We start from the raw sequence: 22,444 nt of genomic DNA, 5'->3' as shown, positions 1-22,444 counted from the left end.
TTATTTCCAGGGATAGGTGGTAATCCAAACCTGATCAATCAGAATACTTACTACCCCTTCAATGCTGTGGATGGTTCAGAAATAGGCATATAATTTATACCAAGTAAAACTTTTCCCAGATTTTTAATACTGGAATTTTAATGGCAGATTTTTTAAGTCAATGATTATAAAGATTATGCAAATCTAAAGCTGCTGTTGATCATTTTTAACAACATGTGAGGACAACCTGCCTAAAAATTAATTCAGTAGAGCAAATTAGAAATTAGAAGTGGATTTCAGCTATGCCTGAGAATAGTCATATTCCTGGATTTTCCAGCTATAGAAGCTAATACATTCCATTTTTAATTTATGTAAGATGGATTTCTATTGCTTGAAATTGAAAGGGTCTTTAATAATACATCCTTTTGGGGGCACCTGGGTGGCTCAATCAGTTAAGAGTCCAACTCTTAACGTTTTATTTATTTTTGAGACAGAGAGAGACACAGCATGAACTGGGGAGGGGCAGAGAGAGAGGGAGACACAGAATCGGAAGCAGGCTCCAGGCTCTGAGCCATCAGCCCAGAGCCCGACGCGGGGCTCGAACTCACGGACCGTGAGATCGTGACCTGAGCCGAAGTCGGAAGCCAAGAGTCCAACTCTTGATCTCAGCTGAGGTCTAGGATAGAGGGAGGATGGCAGCATAGGAGGACGCTGGGCTCACCGCGTGTCCTGTTGATCTCAGCTCAGGTCTTGATCTCAGCGTCATTAGTTCAAGCCCCACATTGGTCTCCATGCTGGGCATGAAGCCTACTTAAATTAAAAACAAAACAAAACAAAACAATATTTAGTAATACATCCTTCTTGAAACTCTTCTTATGGCTCCTGCAATTTTAACCTATCCTATTTTTCTCCCACTCTCAGACTTTCAGACTCCTGTATAAGTGTTCCTTTTCCACCTTAAAAATGTTGCATAAGATTCCTTTCTTGGTCCTCTTCTCACTCTAGACATTCTCTCTGTGTGAGCTCATCCAATAATAATAATAAGTATAGATTTTTTAGTATATATAATTTCATATATGTACATAATTTTCTCATTGTGACTATCCTGCAAAGTATAATTATTGTTTCCATTTCACAGAAGTAGAAACTGAGTCTAAATTGAGTAATTTGTTCTAAATCACAGGGCTAGGAAATGTTAGAGGTAGAATTTGAAACTGGTATCTCTGATTCCAATGCCCATAATATTTTTAAACACATTTATTCATTTATCAAGTATTTGAGTTCTTAGTATGTTTCTGACACTGTTCTAACCACTAGGAGATCAGTAGTAACCAACACAGAGTCCTTGCATTAATATGTTTTAATTTCTAACGTGTGTTAGAAACAGATTATTTTCCTAAAAAAATCCATGGTTTAACTAGTGCAATAAGGCAAATAAAGTTATAAAGATTGTAAAGAATAAAGTGGAAATATCTCTTTTTTTGCAGATGACATAATTGAATAAGGCAATCGATATAAATTTAGCAAGGTTTCTACATACAAAGTCAATACACAACACACACAAAAAACAATTATGAGTGTTTTACTTATCTTGATTCTTAGCTTATTGGGGATGGTAACTGGGACCCATTGTCTGCTCCTGTTGCCAGCACCTTTTACTGATAGCCACCATGCATGAGTGCATCTCCATCCACATTGACCAGACTGGTGTCCAGATTGGCAATGCCTGCTGGGAGCTCTATCGCCTGAAACATGGCATTCAGCCCGATGGCCAGATGCCAAGTGACAAGACCATTGGGGGAGAAGATGACTCCTTCATCACCTTCTTCAGTGAGACAGGTGCTGGCAAGCATGTGCCCAGGATGATGTATGTAGACTGGAACCCACAGTCATTGATGAAGTTCACACTGGCACCTACTGCCAGCTCTTCCACCCTGAACAACTCATCACAGGCAAGGAAGATGCTGCCAATAACTGCCTGAGGTCACTACACCACTGGCAAACAGATCATTGGCCTTGCCTTGAACCAAATTCAGAAACTGGCTGGCCAGTGCACAGGTCTTCAAGGCTTCTTGGTTTTCCACAGCTTTGGAGGTGGTACTTGTCTGGGTTCACCTCCATACTGATGGAATGTCTCTCTGTCGATTATGACAAGAATTCTAAGCTGGAGTTCTCCATTTACCCAGTCCCCCGAGGTTTCCACAGATGCAATTGAGCCCTACAACTGTATCCTTACTACCCGTACCACCCTGGAGCATTCTGACTGTGCATTCATGGTAGACATCAAGGACATCTATGACATCTGTCACCCAACCTACACTAACCTTAACCACCTTATTAGCCAGATTGGTCTTCCATCACTGCTTCCCTCAGATTTGATGGAGCCCTGAATGCTAATCTAACAGAATTCCAGACCAACCTGGTGCCTTATCTCTGTACCCACTTCCCTCTGGCCACATATGCCCCTGTCATCTCTGCTGAGATATCCTACCATGAACAGCTTTCTGTAGCAGAGATCACCAAGGCATGCTCTGAGCCAGCCAACCAGATGGTGAAATGTGACCCTCCCCATGGCAAATATATGGCTTGCTGCCTATGATTGCCCAAGATGTCAATGCTGCCATTGCCACCATCAAGACTAAGTGTAGCATCCAGCTTATGGATTGGTGCTCCACTGGCTTCAAAGTTGGTATTCATTACCAGCCTCCCACTATGGTACCTGGTGGAGACCTGGCCAAAGTACAGTGACCTTTATGCATGCTGAACACCACAGCCATTGCTAAAACCTGGGCTCACCTGAACCACAAGTTTGACCTAATGTCAAGAATGCCTTGTTTACTGATATGTGGGTGAGGGTTTGGAGGAAGGAGAGTTTTCTGAGGCCCATGAAGACATGGGTGTGCTCTTGAGAAAGATTATGAGAAAGTTGGTGTGGATTCTTCTTTTTTTTTTCTAAGTAAGCTTCATGCCTAGCACAGAGCCCAATATGGGGCTTGAATTCACGACCTTGAGATCAAGACTTGAGCTGAGATCAAGAGTCAGATGTTTAATAATCTGAACCATCCAGGTGCCCTGGTTGGTGTGGATTTTTTTTGAAGGAGAAGGTAAAGAAGAAGGAGAGGAAAGCTAATTACCATTCCTTTCAGTCCCATAACATGTCACACTCAGAACTTTAGATTCAACATTCACTGACAAGCATTAAAGGTTTCTGGTTAGATTGTCTTCACTTTTCACTGTGATCATGTCTTACTTTTCTATGTGTACCTGTGAGATTTTTCCATCATGTCTCAAAGTAAAGGCTTTAAGAAAGAAAACAAAGGGGTTCCTGGGTGGCCCAGGTGGTTAAGTGTCCAACTCTGGATTTTGGCTCAGGTCATGATTTCACAGTCATGAGATCAAGCCCCGTGTCGGGCTTCATGCAGGGCATAGAGCCTGCTTAAGATTGTCTCTCTCCCTCTCTCTCTGCCCCTCCCCCACCTGCACACATGCACATGCTTGCTCTCTCTCAAAAAAAAAAAGGTATATTTCTATATATATTAGCAACAAATAATTAGAAAATAAAAACTTTTAAATACCGTTTTAATAGCATCAGAAACATTAACTATCTAGAAATAAATCTAACCAAAAATGAGCAAAACCTCTATACTGAAACTATTAAGCTTTGCCAAAAGAAATTAACGATGTTCAAATAAATGAATATACACACCTTACTCATGAATTACAAGCTTTAATACATATTGTTAAGATAGTAGTTATCCCTCAATTGACCTCTAAATTCAATGTGATTCTAATCAAAATTTCTGCAGGGCTCTCTGTATATGTCTGTATGTGTATAAATTGACAAGTTGATTCTAAAATGTATGTGGAAATGCAGAAGATCCAGAAAAGCCAAGGAAATCTTGAAGAACAAAGTGGAAGGATTTATAACAGCAAATATCAAGATTTGTAAGACAATTACAAAAATTAGGATGGCATGATAATGGCACAAGGATGGACAAGCCAGTAGAACAGAATAGTCCAATTGAAAGTCCTGTATTGAAAACAGGTGTTCTCAATAACGATGCCAAAGGGAAAACATGTATTTTGAGTCCTACCTTACCTGACACACAAAAATAAATTCTACATGTATTTTATATCTAAATGTGAGTGATAAAACAATAAATCATTTTAGAAAAATACATTGGAGAATATTCTCATGACTTGGGAGTAGGCAAAGATTTCTTAAGCAAAATGCAAAAAATACCAATGATATGATAAAAAAAATTCAGAAGTAGACATTAAAATTAAGAACTCCTGTTCATCGTAAAACACCATTAAGAGAGTGAAAAGGCAAGCAAGGTATGAGAAAAGTTATTTACAATACCTTTGTTCATCAAAGGTTTTCATCTGACTATATAGAAAACTCCTACAAATCAATAAGACAGACAACCCAACAGAAAAGTGGACAATAGATATAAACAGATACTTCATTTAAGAGAACATTCAAATAGCCTATAGATAGAGGAAAATGTGTTCCAGTTTATGATTTACCAGGAAAATGCAGATTAAAATCACAAGATAAAATTATGTGTTCAGCAGAATAACTTAAAAAACAGACAATGCCAAATGTTGGCAAAGATATGGAATACAGGAATTTTCGTACATTGCTGTTGGGAATCTAAACTGGTACAATTTCAGAAAATTGTTTGGCACTATTTATAAAGCTGAATGTACCCCATGATCAGCATTTATACTCCTAGAGAAGTGAATCTATATGTCTACTAAATGACATGTAGAGAATGATTATGGCAACTTTTTGTTCTAGTCGAATATGGAAACTATTAAAATGTCCATCATTAGTAGAATGAATTTAAAAATTATGGTATATTCATACAGTAAAATACATGCATCAACGAATAACAACTACTGCTATGCAATATGGATAAAAGTGGTTAAAGGGCACTTTAAAAGTGGTTATTGGGCAAAGGAGAGGAGTTAAGATGACAGAGCAGCATGGAGACCCTGAGCTTGTCTTATCCCTGAAGTGCAGCTAGATCAGCACCAAACCATTTTGAACACCTAGGAAATTGATCTGAGGATTAACACAACAATATACATAACTTGAGCCACAGAACTCAGCAGGTATGCGGTGAGGAGAGGTAAACTGGGGGAGACAAAGGCCGAGGAAGGTAAGGAGCTGTTTTTGCGGAGAGAGGACAGAGAAAGAGAAAGGGGAGAGTGCACCCATAGGGATAGCACAAGAAAAGCACTTCCCTGAAAGTAGCTGGAGTGAAAGACAGAGAAAGAGTGAAAACACTCACAGGGGACTGAACAGGAAATCTGTCTGCAAAACCAATGCTGGGAAGAAAGGAGAGGGTTTCAATACCACCTGGATTCTATAAACAGTGGAGCACAGAGTCTGAAGGTTCGGAGCTCAGTGTCTGGTGGTGCTCTGGTGAGGAACTAGGGCAAATCCCCAGGAGCAGCCAGTGTGGTCTGAGGAGTCCACATGCCACATGGAGAGAAGTGGTCCCCTTGCTTGGAGTACATTTGGTAGAGGCCACACGGCCTCCCCACAGGCAAAGGTCCAGCAGACCCTGGAGAACAGCCACATTTGCTGGTATTGGGACAAAGACGGCAGAGTGTGGTGAAGCCTGGTACTGGCTGTGTGCTGTTATCTGCCATAATCTCTGAAACTCTGCTACTGTGTGATTACATGAAAGTTTTCTGGGGGCAAACCCAGCCATTACTCGGTGATACACTCCCCCAAAGAGTTGGCTCATGTCCAAGCCACAGGGGTCTCTGAAGTGTGGGGTTTTGAAACACTTTCCCATCTGAAATAAAACTCCGGAGGGAGGTGTCGCCTGGAAGGTGGACAGCTTGGACATGGACAAAGTAGAGGTGGGGAATGGATGGAGGCCTGAGAGAAGGAGGGGTGCACCGGTTGGTGAGAGCGAGAAGTTCCTGCTCCAAAACTAGAGGGCAGGGTGAAGCCATTTCCACCTCTACTGCAGGCACACTCATGCACACCACACTGATCCACCCCGGTAAGCTAAGCAGCGCCACCTAGGGGAGAATGGAGCCATTACACCAAGCCCCTCTCAACTGCGCCCTCTAAGCACACTCCGCACAAGACCAACACAAGTCACTTCACCTGCTTAGTGTATGGAATATAGAGGGCTTCATAGTTTCAGTTCTAGGCAAAACTGGGTGTAACTTTACTTGGGTTTCATTAGTTTGCTGGTTCAGTTATTTGTTCGTTTTCTTTGCTTCTGTTTTTGCTTAAATTATTTTCTTTTTTTCTTTCTTTCTCTTATATACATGAAGGGAAAATTTTATTTTTATTTTTTACTTTATTTTTATTTAAAAATTTTTTAAATTCCATTTCATTTTCTTTATTTCATTATATAATTTTTTTAATTTGTAAATTTTTTCTTACTTTTATCTTATTTTTTCTTTTCCTTCCTTTTTTTCTCTATTCTATCAAGCATCTTTCAACAAGCAGACCAAAATACACCTAGGATCTAGCTTCCTTTATTTGATTTTTTGTTTTGTTTTTTATTTTTTAATTTTAATTTTTAATTTTAATTTTTTTCTTCCTCCAAAATGACAAAATGAAGGAAATCACCCCACAGACAGAACAAGAAGAAATGACAGCCAGGGGCTTAATCAACACAAATATAAGCAAGATGTCTGAACTAGAATTGAGAACCACTAGCTGGGGTTGAAAACTAGAATTGAGAACCACTAGCTGGGGTTGAAAAAAGAATAGAATCCCTTTCTGTGGAGATAAAAGAAATAAACCATAGTCAGAATGAAATTAAAAATGCCATAATTGGGATGCAATCTCAAATGGATGCCATGATAGCAAGGATGAAACAGAGCAGCAAATCAGCGATATAGAAGATAAAATTATGAAGAATAATGAAGCAGAAAAAAGAAGGAAACAAAGGCAAAAGATCACTATACAAAACTTAGAGAACTCAGTACTTATTAAAAAGGAATAACATCTGAATCATAGGAGTCCCAGAACATGAAAAGAGAGAAAAAGGGGCAGAAGGTTTATGTGAGCAAATTATAGCAGAAAACTTTCCTAATCTGGGGGAAGGACACAGACATCAAAATCCAAGAAGCATAGAGAACTCCCATTAGATTCAACAAAAATCAACCATCACAAGGCACATCACAGTCAAATTCACAAAATACACAGACAAGGAAAGAATTATGAAAGCAGCAAGGGGAAAAAAGTCCTTAACCTATAAAGGAAGACAGATCAGGTTCACAGCAGATCTATCCACAGAAACTTGGCAGGCCAGAAGAGTGACAGAATATATTCGACATGCTGAATCAGAAAAATATGCAGCCAAGAATTCTTTATCCAGCAAGACTGTCATTCAAAATAGGAGAGATAAAGAGTTTCCTAGACAAAAACTAAAGGAGTTCGTGACCACTAAACCAGCCCTGCAAGAAATTTTAAGGGGGACTCTTTGAGTGGAGAAAAGACAAAACAAAACAAAACAGACCAAAAGCAACAAAGACTAGAAAGGACCAGAGAACATCAACAGAAACACTAACTCTACAGGCAACAAAATGGCACTAAATTCATATCTTTCACTACTCACTCTAAATGGACTAAACCCTCCAATCAAAAGACATAGGGTATCAGAATGGATAAGGAAACAAGATCCATCTATATGCTGCTTACAAGAGACTCATTTTACACCTAACGATGGCTTCAGATTGAAAGCAAGGGGATGGAGAACCATCTATCATGCTAAAGGACATCAAAAGAAAGCCAAAGTAGCCATTCTTATATCAGACACACTAGATATTAAAATAAAGACTAACCATAGATGAAAAGACATTATATCATAATTAAGGGGTCTATCCACCAAGAAGATCTAACAACTATAAATATTTATGCCCCCAACTTGAGGTCCCCAAATATATAAATCAATTAATCACAAATATGAAGAAACTCATCAATAATAATACCATAATAATAGGGGACTTCAACACCCCACTTACATCAATGGACAGGTCATCTAAGCACAAAAGCAGCAAGGAAACAATGGCTTTGAATGACACACTGTACTGGATGGACTTAACAGATATATTCAGAACATTTCATCCTAAAGCAGAAGAATACACATTCTTCCTGAGTGCACAGGTAACATTCTCCAGAAAAGATCACATACTGGGTCACAAATCAGCCTCAACAAGTACAAAAAGATTGAGATCATACCATGCATATTTTCAGACCACAACCCTATGAAATTCAAAATCAACCACAAGAAAAAAACTGGAAAGACCATGAATACTTGGAGATTTCAGAACATCCTACTGAAGAATGAATGGGTTAACCAAAATATTAAAGAGAAAATGAAAATAGGACAGCCCAAAACCTCTGGGATGCAGCAAAGGTGGTCATAAGAGGGAAGTGTATAGCAATCTAGGCCTTCCTAAAGAAGGAAGAAAGGTCTCAGAAACTCAACCTAATGTTACACCTTAAGGAGATGGAAAAAGAACAGAAAATAAAGCCCAAAACCAGCAGAAGGAGGGAAATAATAAAAATTAGAGCAGAAGTCAATGATTTGGAAATTAAAACAACAAAACAACAAAACAACAACAACAACAACAGTAGAACAGATCAGTGAAACCAAGAGCTGGTTCTTTGAAAGAATTAACAAAATTGATAAACTCCTAGCCATATTGATCAAAAAGAAAAACAAGAGGACACAAATAAATAAAATCACAAATGAAAAAGGAGAGATCACAACCAACACTACAGAAATACAAACAATAATAAGAGAATATTATGCCCAATTATATGCCAACAAATTGGGCAATCTGGAAGAAATGGACATATTCCTAGCAACATATCAACTACCAAAACTGTAACAAGAAGATATGGAACATATGAACAGACCCATAACCAGTAAAGAAAATGAATCAGTAATCAAAAATCTCCCAAAACATAAGAGTCCAGGGCCAGATGGCTTTCTAGGGGAATTCTACCAAACATTTAAAGAAGAGTTGACACCTATTCTTTTGAAACTGTTCCAAAAAGTAGAAATGGAAGGAAAACTTTGAGACTCGTTCTTTTTTTTTAATTTTAATTTTATTTTTTTTAATTTATATCCAAATTAGCATATAGTGCAACAATGATTTCAGGAGTAGATTCCTTAATGCCCCTTACCCATTTAGCCCATACCCCCTCCCACACCCCCTCCAGTAACCCTCTGTTTGTTCTCCATATTTATGAGTCTCTTCTGTTTTGTCCCCCCTCCCTGTTTTTATATTATTTTTTGTGTACCTTCCCTTATGTTCATCTGTTTTGTTTCTTAAAGTCCTCATATGAATAAAGTCATATGCTTTTTGTCTTTCTCTGACTAATTTCACTTAGCATAATACCCTCCAGTTCCATCCACGTAGTTGCAAATGGCAAGATTTCATTCTTTTTGATTGTTGAGTAATACTCCATTGTATACATACACCACATCTTCTTTATCCATTCATCCATCGATGGACATTTGGGCTCTTTCCATACTTTGGCTATTGTTGATACTGCTGCTATAAACATGGGGGTTCATGTGTCCCTTTGAAACAGCACACCTGTATCCCTTGGGTAAATACCTAGTAGTGCAATTGCTGGGTTGTAGGGTAGTTCTATTTTTAGTTTTTTAAGGAACCTCCATACTGTTTTCCAGACTGACTGCACCAGCTTGCATTCCCATTCAAAACTCATTCTATGAGGTCCGCATTACCTTGATTCCAAAACCAGACAAAGACTAAAACGGAGAACTATGGACCACTAAAAAGGAGAACTATGGATCAATTTCCCTGATTAACATGGATGCAAAAATTCTCAACAAGATACTAGCAAACTGGATCCAACAATACATTAAAAGAATTATTCACCACACACACAAAAAAGGATAAGACTCACATGATCCTCTCAATAGCTGCAGAAAAAGCATTTGACAAAATACAATATCATTTCTTGATAAAAACCCTTAAGAAAGTAGGAATGGAAGGACCATACCTCAAGATCATAAAGGCCATATATGAAAGACCCACTGCTAATATCACCCTCAATGGAGAAAACCTGAGAGCTTTCCCCCTAAGGTCAGAAACACAAGGATGTCCACTTTCACCACTGCTCTACAACATAGTGTTGGAAGTCCTTAGCCTCAGCAATCAGACCATTCAAAGAAATAAAAGGTATCCACATCAGCAAGGAGGAAGTCAAACTTTCACTTTATGCAGATGACATGAACTGTACGTGGAAAACCCAAAAGACTCTGCCAAAAAAACTGCTAGAACTGATAGATGAACTCAGCAAACTTACGGGATATAAAGTCAATGTACAGAAATCATTTGCATTTCTATATACCAATAATGAAGCAGCAGAAAGAGAAATCAAGGAATGATTTGTAAATGATCCCATTTATAATTTCACCAAAAACCATAAAATACATAGGAAGATACTTAGCCAAAGAAGTGAAAAATCTATACACTGAAAACTATAGAGAGTTCATGAAAGAAATTGAAGAAGACACACAAAAAATGGAAAAATATTCCATGCTTACAGATTGGAAGAATAAATATTGTTAAAATGTCAATGCTACCCAAAGCAATATACATATTCAATACAATTTCTATCAAAATAACACCAGCATTCTTCACAGAGCTGAAGAATGTTTAAGATAAACAATCTTAAAATTTGTATGGAACCAGAAAAGACCCAGAATAGCCAAAGCAATCCTGAAAAAGAAAACCAAAGCTGGAGGCATCACAATTCTTGACTTCAAGCTGTACTACAGAGCTATAATCATCAAGATAGTATGGTACTGGCACAAAATCAGACACTCAGATCAGTGGAACAGAATAGAGACCCAGAAATGGACCCACAAATGTTATGGCCAACTAATCTTTGACAAAGGAGGAAAGAATATCCAATGGAAAAAAGACAGTCTCTTCAGCAAATGGTGTTGGACAGCGATATGCAGAAGAATGAATCTGTACCACTTTCATACACCATACACAAAAATAAATTCAAAATGGATGAAAGACCCAAACATAAGACAGGAAACCGTCAAAATCCTAGAGGAGAAAACAGGCAAAAGCTTCTTTGACCTGGGCCACAGCAACTGCTTACTTGACATGTCTCCAGAGGCAAGAGAAACAAAAGCAAAGATGAACTATTGGGACCTCATCAAGATAAAAAACTTCTGCACAGAGACGGAAACAATTAGCAAAACTAAAAGGCAACCGATGGAATGGGAGAAGATATTTGCAAATGACATATCAGATAAAGGGTTAGTATCCAAAATCTATAAAGAACTTATCAAACTCAACACCCAAAAAGCAAATAATCTAGTGAAGAAATGGGCGGAAGACATGAATAGACACTTTTCCAAAGAAGACATCCAGATGGCTAACAGACTCATGAAAACATGCTCAACATCACTCACCATCAGGGTAATACAAATGAAAACCACAATGAGATAACCACCTCACACCTGTCAGAATGGCTAACATTAACAACTTAGGCAACAACAGATTTTGGCAAAGATGCAGAGAAAGAGGAACTTTCTTATTGTATCTTTTGATGGGTAAAAGTTACTAATTTTGATGAAGTTCAGCTTACCTATTTTTTCTTTTGTTTAGTATGCTTTTGATGTCCTATCCATGAAGTCATTGTCAAATCCAGTGTAATAAAGATTTTCCGCAAGTTTTCATCTGACAGTTTTATAGTTTCAGCTCCTAAATTTAAATCTTTAAATAAATTTGTGTTCGTTTTTGTATATGGTGTAAAGGTCCAGCTTTCCACCTCCTTTGCATGGGATATCCAGTTATCCTAGCATCATTTGTTGAAAAACTGTTCTTCCCTCATTGAATGGGCTTGGAACCTATTGAATATATATACATACACATATTTACTTACATATATAAATATATATATGTAGATTTATTTCTGGGCTGCCTATTCAATTCAGCCGGTCTAGGTCTGTCCTTATGCCTCTACCATACTGTTTTATTTTTTATTTTTTATTAAAAAAATTTTTTTTAACGTTTATTTATTTTTGAGACAGAGAGAGACAGAGCATGAACGGGGAAGGGTCAGAGAGAGAGAGGGAGACACAGAATCTGAAACAGGCTCCAGGCTCTGAGCTGTCAGCACAGAGCCTGACACGGGGCTTGAACTCACGAACCGCGAGATCATGACCTGAGCCGAAGTTGGACACTTAACCGACTGAGACACCCAGGCGCCCCTCTACCATACTGTTTTAACTACTTTAGCTTTGTAGTATGTTTCAAAATTGAGTAATGTGAATCTTCCAAGTTTATTCTTTTTAAAAAGACTCTTTTGGCTATTCAGGGTCATTTGCAACTCCATATGAATACAAGGACCAACTTATCCATTTCTTTGAAAGAGACAATTGGAATTTTGATAAAATTGCATTGAATCTATAGATCCCTTTGAGTAGTATTTATATCTTTACATGTTAAGTCTTCCTATCCATGAACACAGGATTCTTTTCATTTCTGTATGTCTGTAATTTTTTTCAGCAATGGTTTGTAGTTTTCAGCATTCAAGTCTTCCATCTCTTGGTTAGATTTATTCCTAAGTCTATAATTCTTTTAGATGCTACTGAAAAAGGAGTTGCTTTCCTAAACACAGAAACACAGAAACACAACTGACTTTGTGTGTTGGTATTGTATCTTGCAAACTTGCCAAATTCATGTATTAGCTCTAGTAGCTTTTTTTTCAAGATATTCTATATATAGGGTCATCTCATCTGTAAATATAGGGGTTTTTTTTTCTTTCTGACTTGGATGCCTTTTAATTCCTTTTTCTTTTAATATCTCTCTAATATCTCTGGCTAGAACTTCCAGGACAATGTTGAATAGCAGCCGTGAAAGTGGGTATCCTTGTCTTTTTCCTGATCTTAATTAAGTCTTTCACCACTGAGTATGATATTAACTGTGGGTTTTTTAAATAAATATCATTTATTATTTTGAGGAATTTCCCATCTGTTCCTAGTTTTCTGAGAAGTTTATTTTATTTTATTATCTTATTTTTAAATCATGAAATGGTGTTGGGTTCTGTCAAATACCTTTTCTACATCAATTGAGATGATTATGTGTTTTTTCTTCCCCCTTCATTCTATTTCCTTTTCTTGTAATGTCTTTATCTGCTTTTGGTATCAGAATAATGCTGGCCTCATAGAATGAGTTAGAAATTATTCTGTCCCCTTCAATTCTTTGGGAAGATCTTGGTAAGGATTGATTTTAATTCTTTAAATGTTTGATTGCACTGGGGAAGCAATGTGGTCCAGACCTTTTCTTTGTTGGCAGAGTTTTGATTCCTAATTCAATCTCCTTACTTGCTAAAGTATGTTGAGATTTTCTATTTCTTTTTGAGTCAGTCTAGATAACTTTTGCGTTTCAAGGAATTTGTCCATTTATTCTAGGTTATTCTTTTTATCTCTGTGAGATTGGTGATAATGTTTCCATTTTCGTTTCTTAATTAATTATTTTATTGAAGAGAGAGCACCCATGAGTTGGGGAGAGGGACAGAGGGGCAGAGGGAGACGGAGAGAGAGAATCTTAAGCAGGCTCCAAGCTCAGCACAGAGTCTGACACGGGGCTTGATCCTACAATCCTGGGATCATGACCTGAGCCCAAATCAAGAATTGGACACTCACCTGACTGAGCCACCCAGGCACCAAATTCATTTTTTGTTTTAGTTATTTGTGTCTCTTTTATTCTTTGCCAGTCTAGCTAAAGGTTTGTCAATTATGTTGATCTTTCCAAAGAACTAACTTTTGATTTTATTGATTTTCTCTACTGTTTCTCTATTCTCTATTTTGTTTATCTCCACTCTAATCTTTATTATTTCTTTCCTTCTGCTTCAGTTCTGAGTTTATTTTGCTCTTCTTTTTTTAGTCCCATAAGATATAAAGTTAGGTTATTGATTTTGATGTTTTTTTTTTTTTTTTTAACGTAGTCACTTACACCTATAAATTTCCCTTTGAGCACTGCATTCACTGCATCCTATAAGTTTTGGTATGTTGTGTTTTCATTTTCATTCATCTCTAAGAATTCTCTATTTCCCTTCTGATTTCTTCTTTGGCTCATTTGTGTTTAAGAGTGTATGTTTTAATTACCACAGATTTGTGATTTTTCCAGGTTTTCTTTTGCTATTGATTTCTAACTTCATCCTGCTTTGGTCAAAGAAGATGCTTTATGTGATATCTGTGTTTTTAAGTTTATTGAGATTTGCTTTATGGCCTAACATATGGTCTATCTGAAGGATATCCCATGTGCATTTGAGGAGAATATGAATTCTGCTTTGTTGGGTAAAATGTTCTCTATATGTCTGTTAGGGATAGCTAGTTAATTTTTGTATATGATATGAGGTAGAGGTCCAACTTAATTTTTTCCCCATGTGGATGGCCAGTTGTTATAGGCATCATTTGCTGAAGAGAAAAAATTTTCCGTTTTGAATGACCTTGGCACCTCTGTCGAAAATTAGTTGGTCATGGACATATGGGTTTAGTTCTGGACTTGTAATTCTTTTTTAAAAAAAATTTTTTAATCTTTATTTTTGAGGGAGAGACAGAGCATGAGTGGGGGAGGGGCAGAGAGACAGGGAGACACAGAATCCAAAGCAGACTCCAGGCTCTGAGCTGTCAGGACAGAGGCCGATGTGGGGCTCGAACCCACAAACTCTGAGATCATGACCTGAATCAAAGTTGGACACTCAACCGACTGAGCCACCCAGGCGCCCCTGGACTTTTAATTCTATTACATTTACTTATGCCTATCCTTATTCCAGTGCCAAAATTTTTATAGTTTTCTTCATATTGGTCTTAACACATTTTTTGTTAGGTTTATCTGTAGATATTTTCAAGTTTTGTTGCTATTATAAGAAGAAATTTTGAAAAATTATATTTTTAATCAGTTATTGCTAGTACCCAGGATATCTCTATCCCTATCATCTATCTATCTATCTATCTATCTAACAAATGATAAACAATTTCTTAAAAATGTCGATTTAAGCATATGCAAAGGTGACTTCAACCTCAACTGGCTCAATACTGATGGAACTAATTTGTTTAATGATATCAGAAGGCCTGTGCAAATCAATGAGTTGCTTATGGATCCTCATCTGAAAATGATCCCAAGTCTTAGAACCTTCGTCACAAAGAGTTTTTCTTACAGTGATTCTCAAAGTTTTGGTAGGCATCTGAACTGGTCCTTTCACTTTGCAATTCTTTACTTTTGCTCTTCTGATCAAGTAAGCCAGCACATACCTTCTCCAAAGATTTTACATTGTGGTTGGTTAGAGTATTCTAATTTCGTGAATTGCCACCTCTGGTTCCATGGGTGTCTTCCCAGCATCTTTAAAAGCCATGGCTGCAGTGGATTTCCTGATCAACTTGTTCCTCTGAGACAGTCAACAGCAGTGAGTCAGGAGCAGGAGCCAGATGTCCAGAGCTTTACTATAGTGCCGACTGCATCTTCCTCAAAAGACTTTTGTATTTTAATCATGTATCTTGCATTGATTATTTGGTGCTTTAAAAAAATTGTGATAAAATGCACATAATATAAAATTTACCATTTAAACTATGTTGGGGTGTACAGTTCAGTGTCATTAAGTAAATTCACATGTTGTACAATCATCACCACTATCTAGTTCCAGCAATTTTTCATCATTCCAAACAGAAATTCCATTTAGTAAGCCTTTTAAAGTGCAAGATTTATTTCTTTCTTCAGGGTTACAAGATTTTCTTGCATTATCTCTTTGAATATTCCCTTGTCTCTATACTCTTGACTCACTCCATTTAACACTTGTATAAGATGAATATTAAAAGTTCTGGATCTATCCTCCTTTCTCTTTGCCTTTTTTATCTGCTTTGGCTTAGCATTCCAGTTTGCTGGTTAGTTGTTCAGTATTTTCTGATCTTCAAGTCAATGTATTGATGGTTTTGTTGGCAACAGTAATTCTTTTTCATTCCCAAGTGATTTCTCTTTTTTTTTGGTTCATTTAGTTTCTTTTTTAAAGATCATGACCTGAGCCTAAGTCAGATGCTTAATGGACTGAGCCACCCAGACACCCCTAGTTTCTTTTTTAAAATAAACTATTATTGTTTATTTTTAAATAGTGAAGTCTGTCAGCAATTCATTTTGTCTCTATGTAGAGGCATTATCCTGCCTCTCTAGCCCAAACCCGCTTGTCCCAGTACAGGGGTGAACACCTCTGATGCCTGATGGTTAGCTCACATGGGGATGAAGGTACACAAATGGTCAGTGATTCCCCTGCTACCCATATCCACATCCTTTAAACTTGGGGTGCCTCAAAGTTGCCCCCCAATTTCACAGTGATTTTCTCTTGTTTTTTTTTTAATCCTATAGTTTTATCAATCAATCTGATTCTCCCTATCTTACATTTTTCAGAAAAGTTCAAAAGTTCTGACTACTGAAGACCCCCTTCATAATTGCCATGATTGACAGTTTTCTCATGTTTATATTACACACACACACACACACACACACACACACACACACACACTTTTTAGTCATTTCTAGGTATTTTAGTAGATAGGGGATGTAAGTGCCTGTTCTTACTCTACTCTCTTGGTCTAATATCTCCATATTGCATTTAAAGATTTTTTAAAAATGTTTATTTATTTTTGAGAGAGAGAGCGAGAGAGCAGCAGCAGCAGCAGCAGCAGCAGAGAGAGAGGGAGCAGCAGAGAGAGAGGGAGACAGAAGATCCAAAGCAGGCTGTCTGCTGTCAGTGCAGAGACGGATGCAGGGCTCAAACTCACGAACCGTGCGATGATGACCTGAGCCAAAGTTGGACACTTAACCAACTAAGCCACCCGGGTGCCCCACTCCATATTGCATTAAAAATTTTTTTTAAATATTTATTTATTTTTGGGAGACAGAGAGACAGAGTGCAAGCAGGGGAGGGGCAGAGAGAGAGGGAAACACAGAATCTGAAGGAGGCTCCAGGCTCCAAGTTGTCAGCATAGAGCCTGACGCTGGGCCTGAATCCTCGAAGTGCGGGATCATGACCTGGGCCAAAGTCGGACGCTTAACTGACTGAGCCACCCAGGCACCCATATTGCATTTTTAAAATGAAAATCTGGAAGAGGCTGGAAATAACAAGACTCTCTTCAAGAGAGAGTAGACTCTCTTCACTGCCTACTCAGCAGAAATTTACTCACCTTTTTGCCTGACAACTAAACCTCAATTCTGTAGCAGGTGGAAATCACTTGATACCATAGAACTTGTTCTTTTTTTAAATTAATTAATTTATTTTGAAAGAGAGAGAAGAGAGAGAGAGAGAAAGAGAGAGAGAGAGAGAGAGAGAGAGAGAGAGAGAGAATCCCAAGCAGGCTCTGCACAGTGCAGAGCCCAAATTCACGCACACAGTAAGATCATGACCTGAGCTGAAACCAAGAGTCAGGCGCTTAACCAACTGAACCACCCAGGTGCCCCCAGAGAACTTGTTCTAACCCCTAACATGAAGGAATAACTTATGATTAGTCAAAATTATTCATAGTAATTCTTTTTCCCTTTACCAGTTACTGGTCTAGGGGTAGACATGCAACTGAATAAGGCCAATGAAATGTAAAGGAAAATCTTAGAGTAGCAAGTCTGGGGTATTCTATTCTTATATAATAAAACAGAACCATAAGAGGAAAAATCCCCTTTGTTCTCAAATCTCTTCCTTTAAAAGGATGCTGGGAGCTACAATAGCTATCTCGTGAGCCTCAGGGACAAGCACAAAAAATTAATAAAGAACAATTGAAGCAGACTATGTACTTAATGAAAAACAGTGAGCTGCTGAATGACATCTGATTAAGTCAACAATTAATGTCCTTATGCTTAAAGTCACGGTTACCTGATTTTCTGTTATGTTCAGTTGTGTTTGAATACACCATGTAAATAGATGTAAAAAAAACTTTTTAAAAATAATATTCTAAAGTAACATAGATTAAAATCTACTTCTAGTATTTCTTACATTTCACTTTTTTTTTCCTCCTCAGAAATACACTTGGAAGAGCAAACAAAAGCCTCAACTGATTTAATAAAGGACTCTGACACTAATGTCTCAAAGAATTTTGTGGTTAGAAAACCTGCCAAAGTGATTTTCAACTTAGATCCAGATGTACTGAATTCAAAGCTAGAACAGCCATGGAAGAAAAATTTTTACCAAAGAGTGGAGGCAAGAGCCCAGGCAATGCAGCAGAAAATAATAAATAAGGATAATCTGAAGAAAGAACTAGAAAAAAAGGCTGAAAAAAAATTCCCTAGGAATAATTTGGCCAAAGAGTGGTTTAATACTGAAAACATGACACTTAAAACTCGTGCATATTTGCTTGACAAACTTCTACCCACCTTAGTTCCTGGAGTGGAAAAAATGTTAATGCAAGTGGAAAAGAAGAAACTTTGGGCAGAAGCTGATATTACAACCAAGTTTGATCCAATTAATCATTTGGGGGAATATTTAATGAGAAACAATCCTTATTATATCAAAGACTCAGGAATGTCTGGTTATCAGAGGGTGATGAGGGATGTCACGGAAGAACTGAAGATACATGTTCCCAATACTATTGGCAACAGGTACAGTTTGATATATGTAATTTTTTTTTTTGAGAGAGAGATAGAGCAAGCATGAGAAGGGAGGGGCAGAGAGAGAGAGAAGGGGACAGAGAAAGCGCAGAGAAAGGCGCTGACAGCAGAAAGCCCAATGTGGGGTTTGAACTTACAAACCATGAGATCATAACCTGAGCTGAAGTCAGTTGCTTAACTGACTGAGCCACCCAGGCTCCCCATAATTTGTTATATTTTCAGTTGATGATCTAGGTCCTTTCGTTGAAAGGAAGTAGAATAATAACATAATCATACAAATAGGACTTAAATATTCAAAAAGTATTTATTGAGCTGCTAGTATGTGCTTCACTATTTATGAGGCACTATGAAGATTAATGAAGCATATTAAATAAATTCCTTGAATTTGTGGATTTAGTTATCTTACTATGATCCAAAGTATATATTTATTTGTTTACCATCTGTCTCCCTGCACTGGAAAGTAAGTTACATGAGAGCAGGGACTTCTTAAAAATTTAACTTTTCAGATAGGCAGCATATTCACCTGGTTTAAATTCAAAATGTATTAATAGTTATACAGTGAAAAGTTTCTCATCCATTCTTATCCTCCTTGTACCCAATACTCCACCTCTGCCATAAATAACTAGTGTTCTTCATTTTCAGTGGGTTTTTTTCCAGTTTCTTTATACATACAGAAGCAAATGCAAATTTGGATTCTAAATTTTCTTCCTTTATATAAGAGCATCTGAGTTACAAATATTTTCTTCTGTTTTTATTTATCTTTTGTCATGCGGAAGATATTATTTCTATGTGGTTGAATTTATTTACTTTCATTTTATGACTTAGAGTCATTGTTACATTTCAAGATATTAAAAGAATCCTCCCATGTTTTCTTCTGGAGTTTTAATATTTTAATTTCCATTTTAAGTATTGATCCATATGGAATTTATCCTAATATAAGATGTAGATATGAATCCAACTTTTTCCTTTTCCAAATGGTTACATAGTGATCCCAACAACTGTCGAATAGTGTATTTTGCCCCACTGTTTTGAGATGAAATTTTATTACTAAATTCCTGTATATTTTGGAGTGTATTTCTGGGTTTTTCTATCCTATCCCTCTGACTATCTCCCTGTTCATGCACCACACCACACTGCTTGAATCATTGAGACTTTTAAGTATACAGACAGCCCCCAATTTACACTTAGGATTTTTTGACTTTACAATGGTGCGTAAGTGGTATGTGTTCAGTAGAAACTGTACTTTGAATTTTGAATTTTGATCTTTTCCTGGGCTAGCAATATGCAGTATGATGCTCTCTCATGATGCTGGGCAATAGCACTGAGCCACAACTCCTAGTCAGCCATGTAACCATGATACCCTTCATGGTATCATACACTTACATACATTACATACATATATATCATAGACTTAACATACGTTACATACACACATACCATACACTTACATACATTACATTACATGCATTACATACATACACTTATAACCATTCTGTACCCATACAACCATTCTGTTACTCGCTTTCAGTACAGTATTCAATCAATTACATGAGATAATGAATATGTTTTTAAAGTTTATTTATTTTGAGAGAGAGAGAGAGCATGAGCAGGGGAGGGGCAGAGAAAGAGACAGAGAGAGAAAGAGAATCCTAAGTAGGCTCTGCACTGACAGTGTGGGGCTCGAACTCACAAACTGCAAGATCATGACCTGAGCCAAAAACAAGAGTTAGACACCCAACTGACTGAGTCACCCAGGTGCCCCAAGATATTCAACACTTTATGAGATAGGCTTTGTGTTAGATGATTTTGCCCAAGTGTAGACTAATGTAAGTGTTCTGAGCACATTTAAGGTGGGCTTAGGCTAAGCTGTGATGGTGGGTAGTTTAGGTGTATTAAATGCATTTTCAACTTAGGATATTTTCAACTTATGATGGGTTTATGTGACAAAACCTTATCATAAGTCAAGGAAGATCTGTATTTCTTTTTTTTTTTTTTAATTTTTTTTTTCAACATTTATTTATTTTTGGGACAGAGAGAGACAGAGCATGAACGGGGGAGGGGCAGAGAGAGAGGGAGACACAATCCAAAGCAGGCTGCAGGCTCTGAGCTGTCAGCACAGAGCCTGACATGGGGCTTGAACCCACGAGCTGTGAGATCATGACCTGAGCCAAAGTCAGACGCTCAACCGACTGAGCCACCCAAGCGCCCCTCTAGTGTTTTTACTTTTCAATATGAACTTTAGGGTTCATTCACCTACTTGAAAAAAAAAAAAAGAACAGAAAAACAAACCTTATAGGAATGTTTATTGAAATGTTTAAATTTATTTATTAACTTAGGGCAAATCAGCATCTTTAATAATGATGTGTTTCTGAAAACACATGTCTTTTCATTTGCTCATCTTATTTTGTATCTATCATTGTTGTCTTAAAGTTTTGTTTTTTTTCATTAGGCTTACATCTCTTGTTAAACTTATTACTAGTTATTTTATTATTTTTTATTTCCATTGTAAATGGGAATTTTTTATTTTATTACATTTTCTATTTATATGTAGTTTCTATTTATATCTATTAAATTCTGTATATTTTTATACGCTACTACCTTACTGAGTGTAACTGTTTATAGAATAATTTTAGTTGATTATTTGGGTTTTCTAGTGAGGCAACCATATTATCTGCAAATAATAGGAGTTTTCGTTCTTTTCCAATTTTTATACTTGTATACATTTAATATCTTCCTCTTAGCTTGTTATGTTATTTTCAATACAATGTTAAATAATTGTGATGATATGGGCATCCTTGTCTTGTTTATGACTTTGGTAAGGATGATTTTTATATCACTGCCTCACCATGAACAGTTTTTTAAAACTATATATTAATGTCATAACTCTACTCCATTTGGATCCGAAAAAGACATATTTTATTACATTAGAAAAGTGTGCCTAATTCCTACATTATAGAGTGATTATTTTATTTTATTTTATTTTATTTTTATTTTATTATTTATAAGTGTATCTACCTCCCCTCTGGTAACTATTAATTTGTTCTCTATAGTTAAGAGTCTGTTTCTTGGTTTGTCTCTCTCTCTCTCTCTTTTTTCTTTGATTATTTTTCTCTTAAATTCCACATATGAGTGAGATCATATGGAATATGTCCTTCTCCCACTGACTTATTTTGCTTAGCACTATACTCTCTAGCTCTATCAACATCATTGCAAATGGCAAGATTTCGTTCTTTTTTATGGCTGAAGAATATTTCATTCTATATATATAACACATCTTCTTTATCCATTCATCAATTGATGGATGCTTGGGCTGCTTCCATAATTTGGCTATTGCAAATAATACCGCAATAGACATTGGGGTGCATGTATCCCTTTGAATTAGGGTTTCTGTATTCTTTGGGTAAATAGTAGTGTAATTTGTGGGTTGTAGGGTAGTTCTATCTCTCACTTTTTGAGGAACCTCTATACTGTTTTCTACAGTGGCTGCACCAGTTTGCATTCCCACCAACAGTGCACACAGGTTCCCTTTTCTCCATATCCTCATTGTTTCCATGTCCTGTTGTTTCTGGTGTTGTTAATTTTAGCCATTGTGACAGGTGTGAGGTGATATCTCATTGTAGTTTTCCATGTGCACTCGAGAAGAAAGTATATTCTGTTGCTTTGGGATGCAGAGTTCTAAATATATCTGTCAAGTCCATCTGATCCAATGTATCATTCAGGGCCCTTGTTTCTTTATTGACTGTGTGTCTAGATGATCTATCCATTTCTGTAAGTGGGGTGTTAAAGTCCCCTGCAATGACCACATTCTTATCAATAAGGTTGCTTATGT

General features: G+C 37.1%; 1 protein-coding gene and 1 pseudogene across 15 annotated transcripts in view; one reads left to right on the top strand and one right to left on the bottom strand.

Annotated features, from left to right (window-relative positions):
• Positions 1 to 22,444, top strand: part of EFCAB5 (EF-hand calcium binding domain 5) — a 190,315-nt gene that overhangs the window by 36,085 nt on the left and 131,786 nt on the right. For 14 of the 15 annotated variants that reach the window (XM_019429688.2, XM_019429682.2, XM_053893211.1 and 11 more), the window contains one exon: positions 18,030 to 18,606. The exons of the other annotated variant lie outside the window; for it this stretch is intronic. In XM_019429688.2, the coding sequence (XP_019285233.2) occupies positions 18,030 to 18,606 (577 nt within the window). The remainder of the gene's footprint in view (positions 1 to 18,029; positions 18,607 to 22,444) is intronic. 15 annotated transcript variants of the gene reach the window in all.
• On the bottom strand, positions 15,026 to 15,385 carry LOC109255081 (40S ribosomal protein S20-like; annotated as a pseudogene).

Source organism: Panthera pardus, unplaced genomic scaffold (assembly GCF_024362965.1).
Source record: "Panthera pardus isolate Hobbes unplaced genomic scaffold, ASM2436296v1 HiC_scaffold_3, whole genome shotgun sequence".
NCBI lineage: Eukaryota > Metazoa > Chordata > Mammalia > Carnivora > Felidae > Panthera > Panthera pardus.
This window is presented reverse-complemented; position numbering and strand designations above follow the sequence as displayed.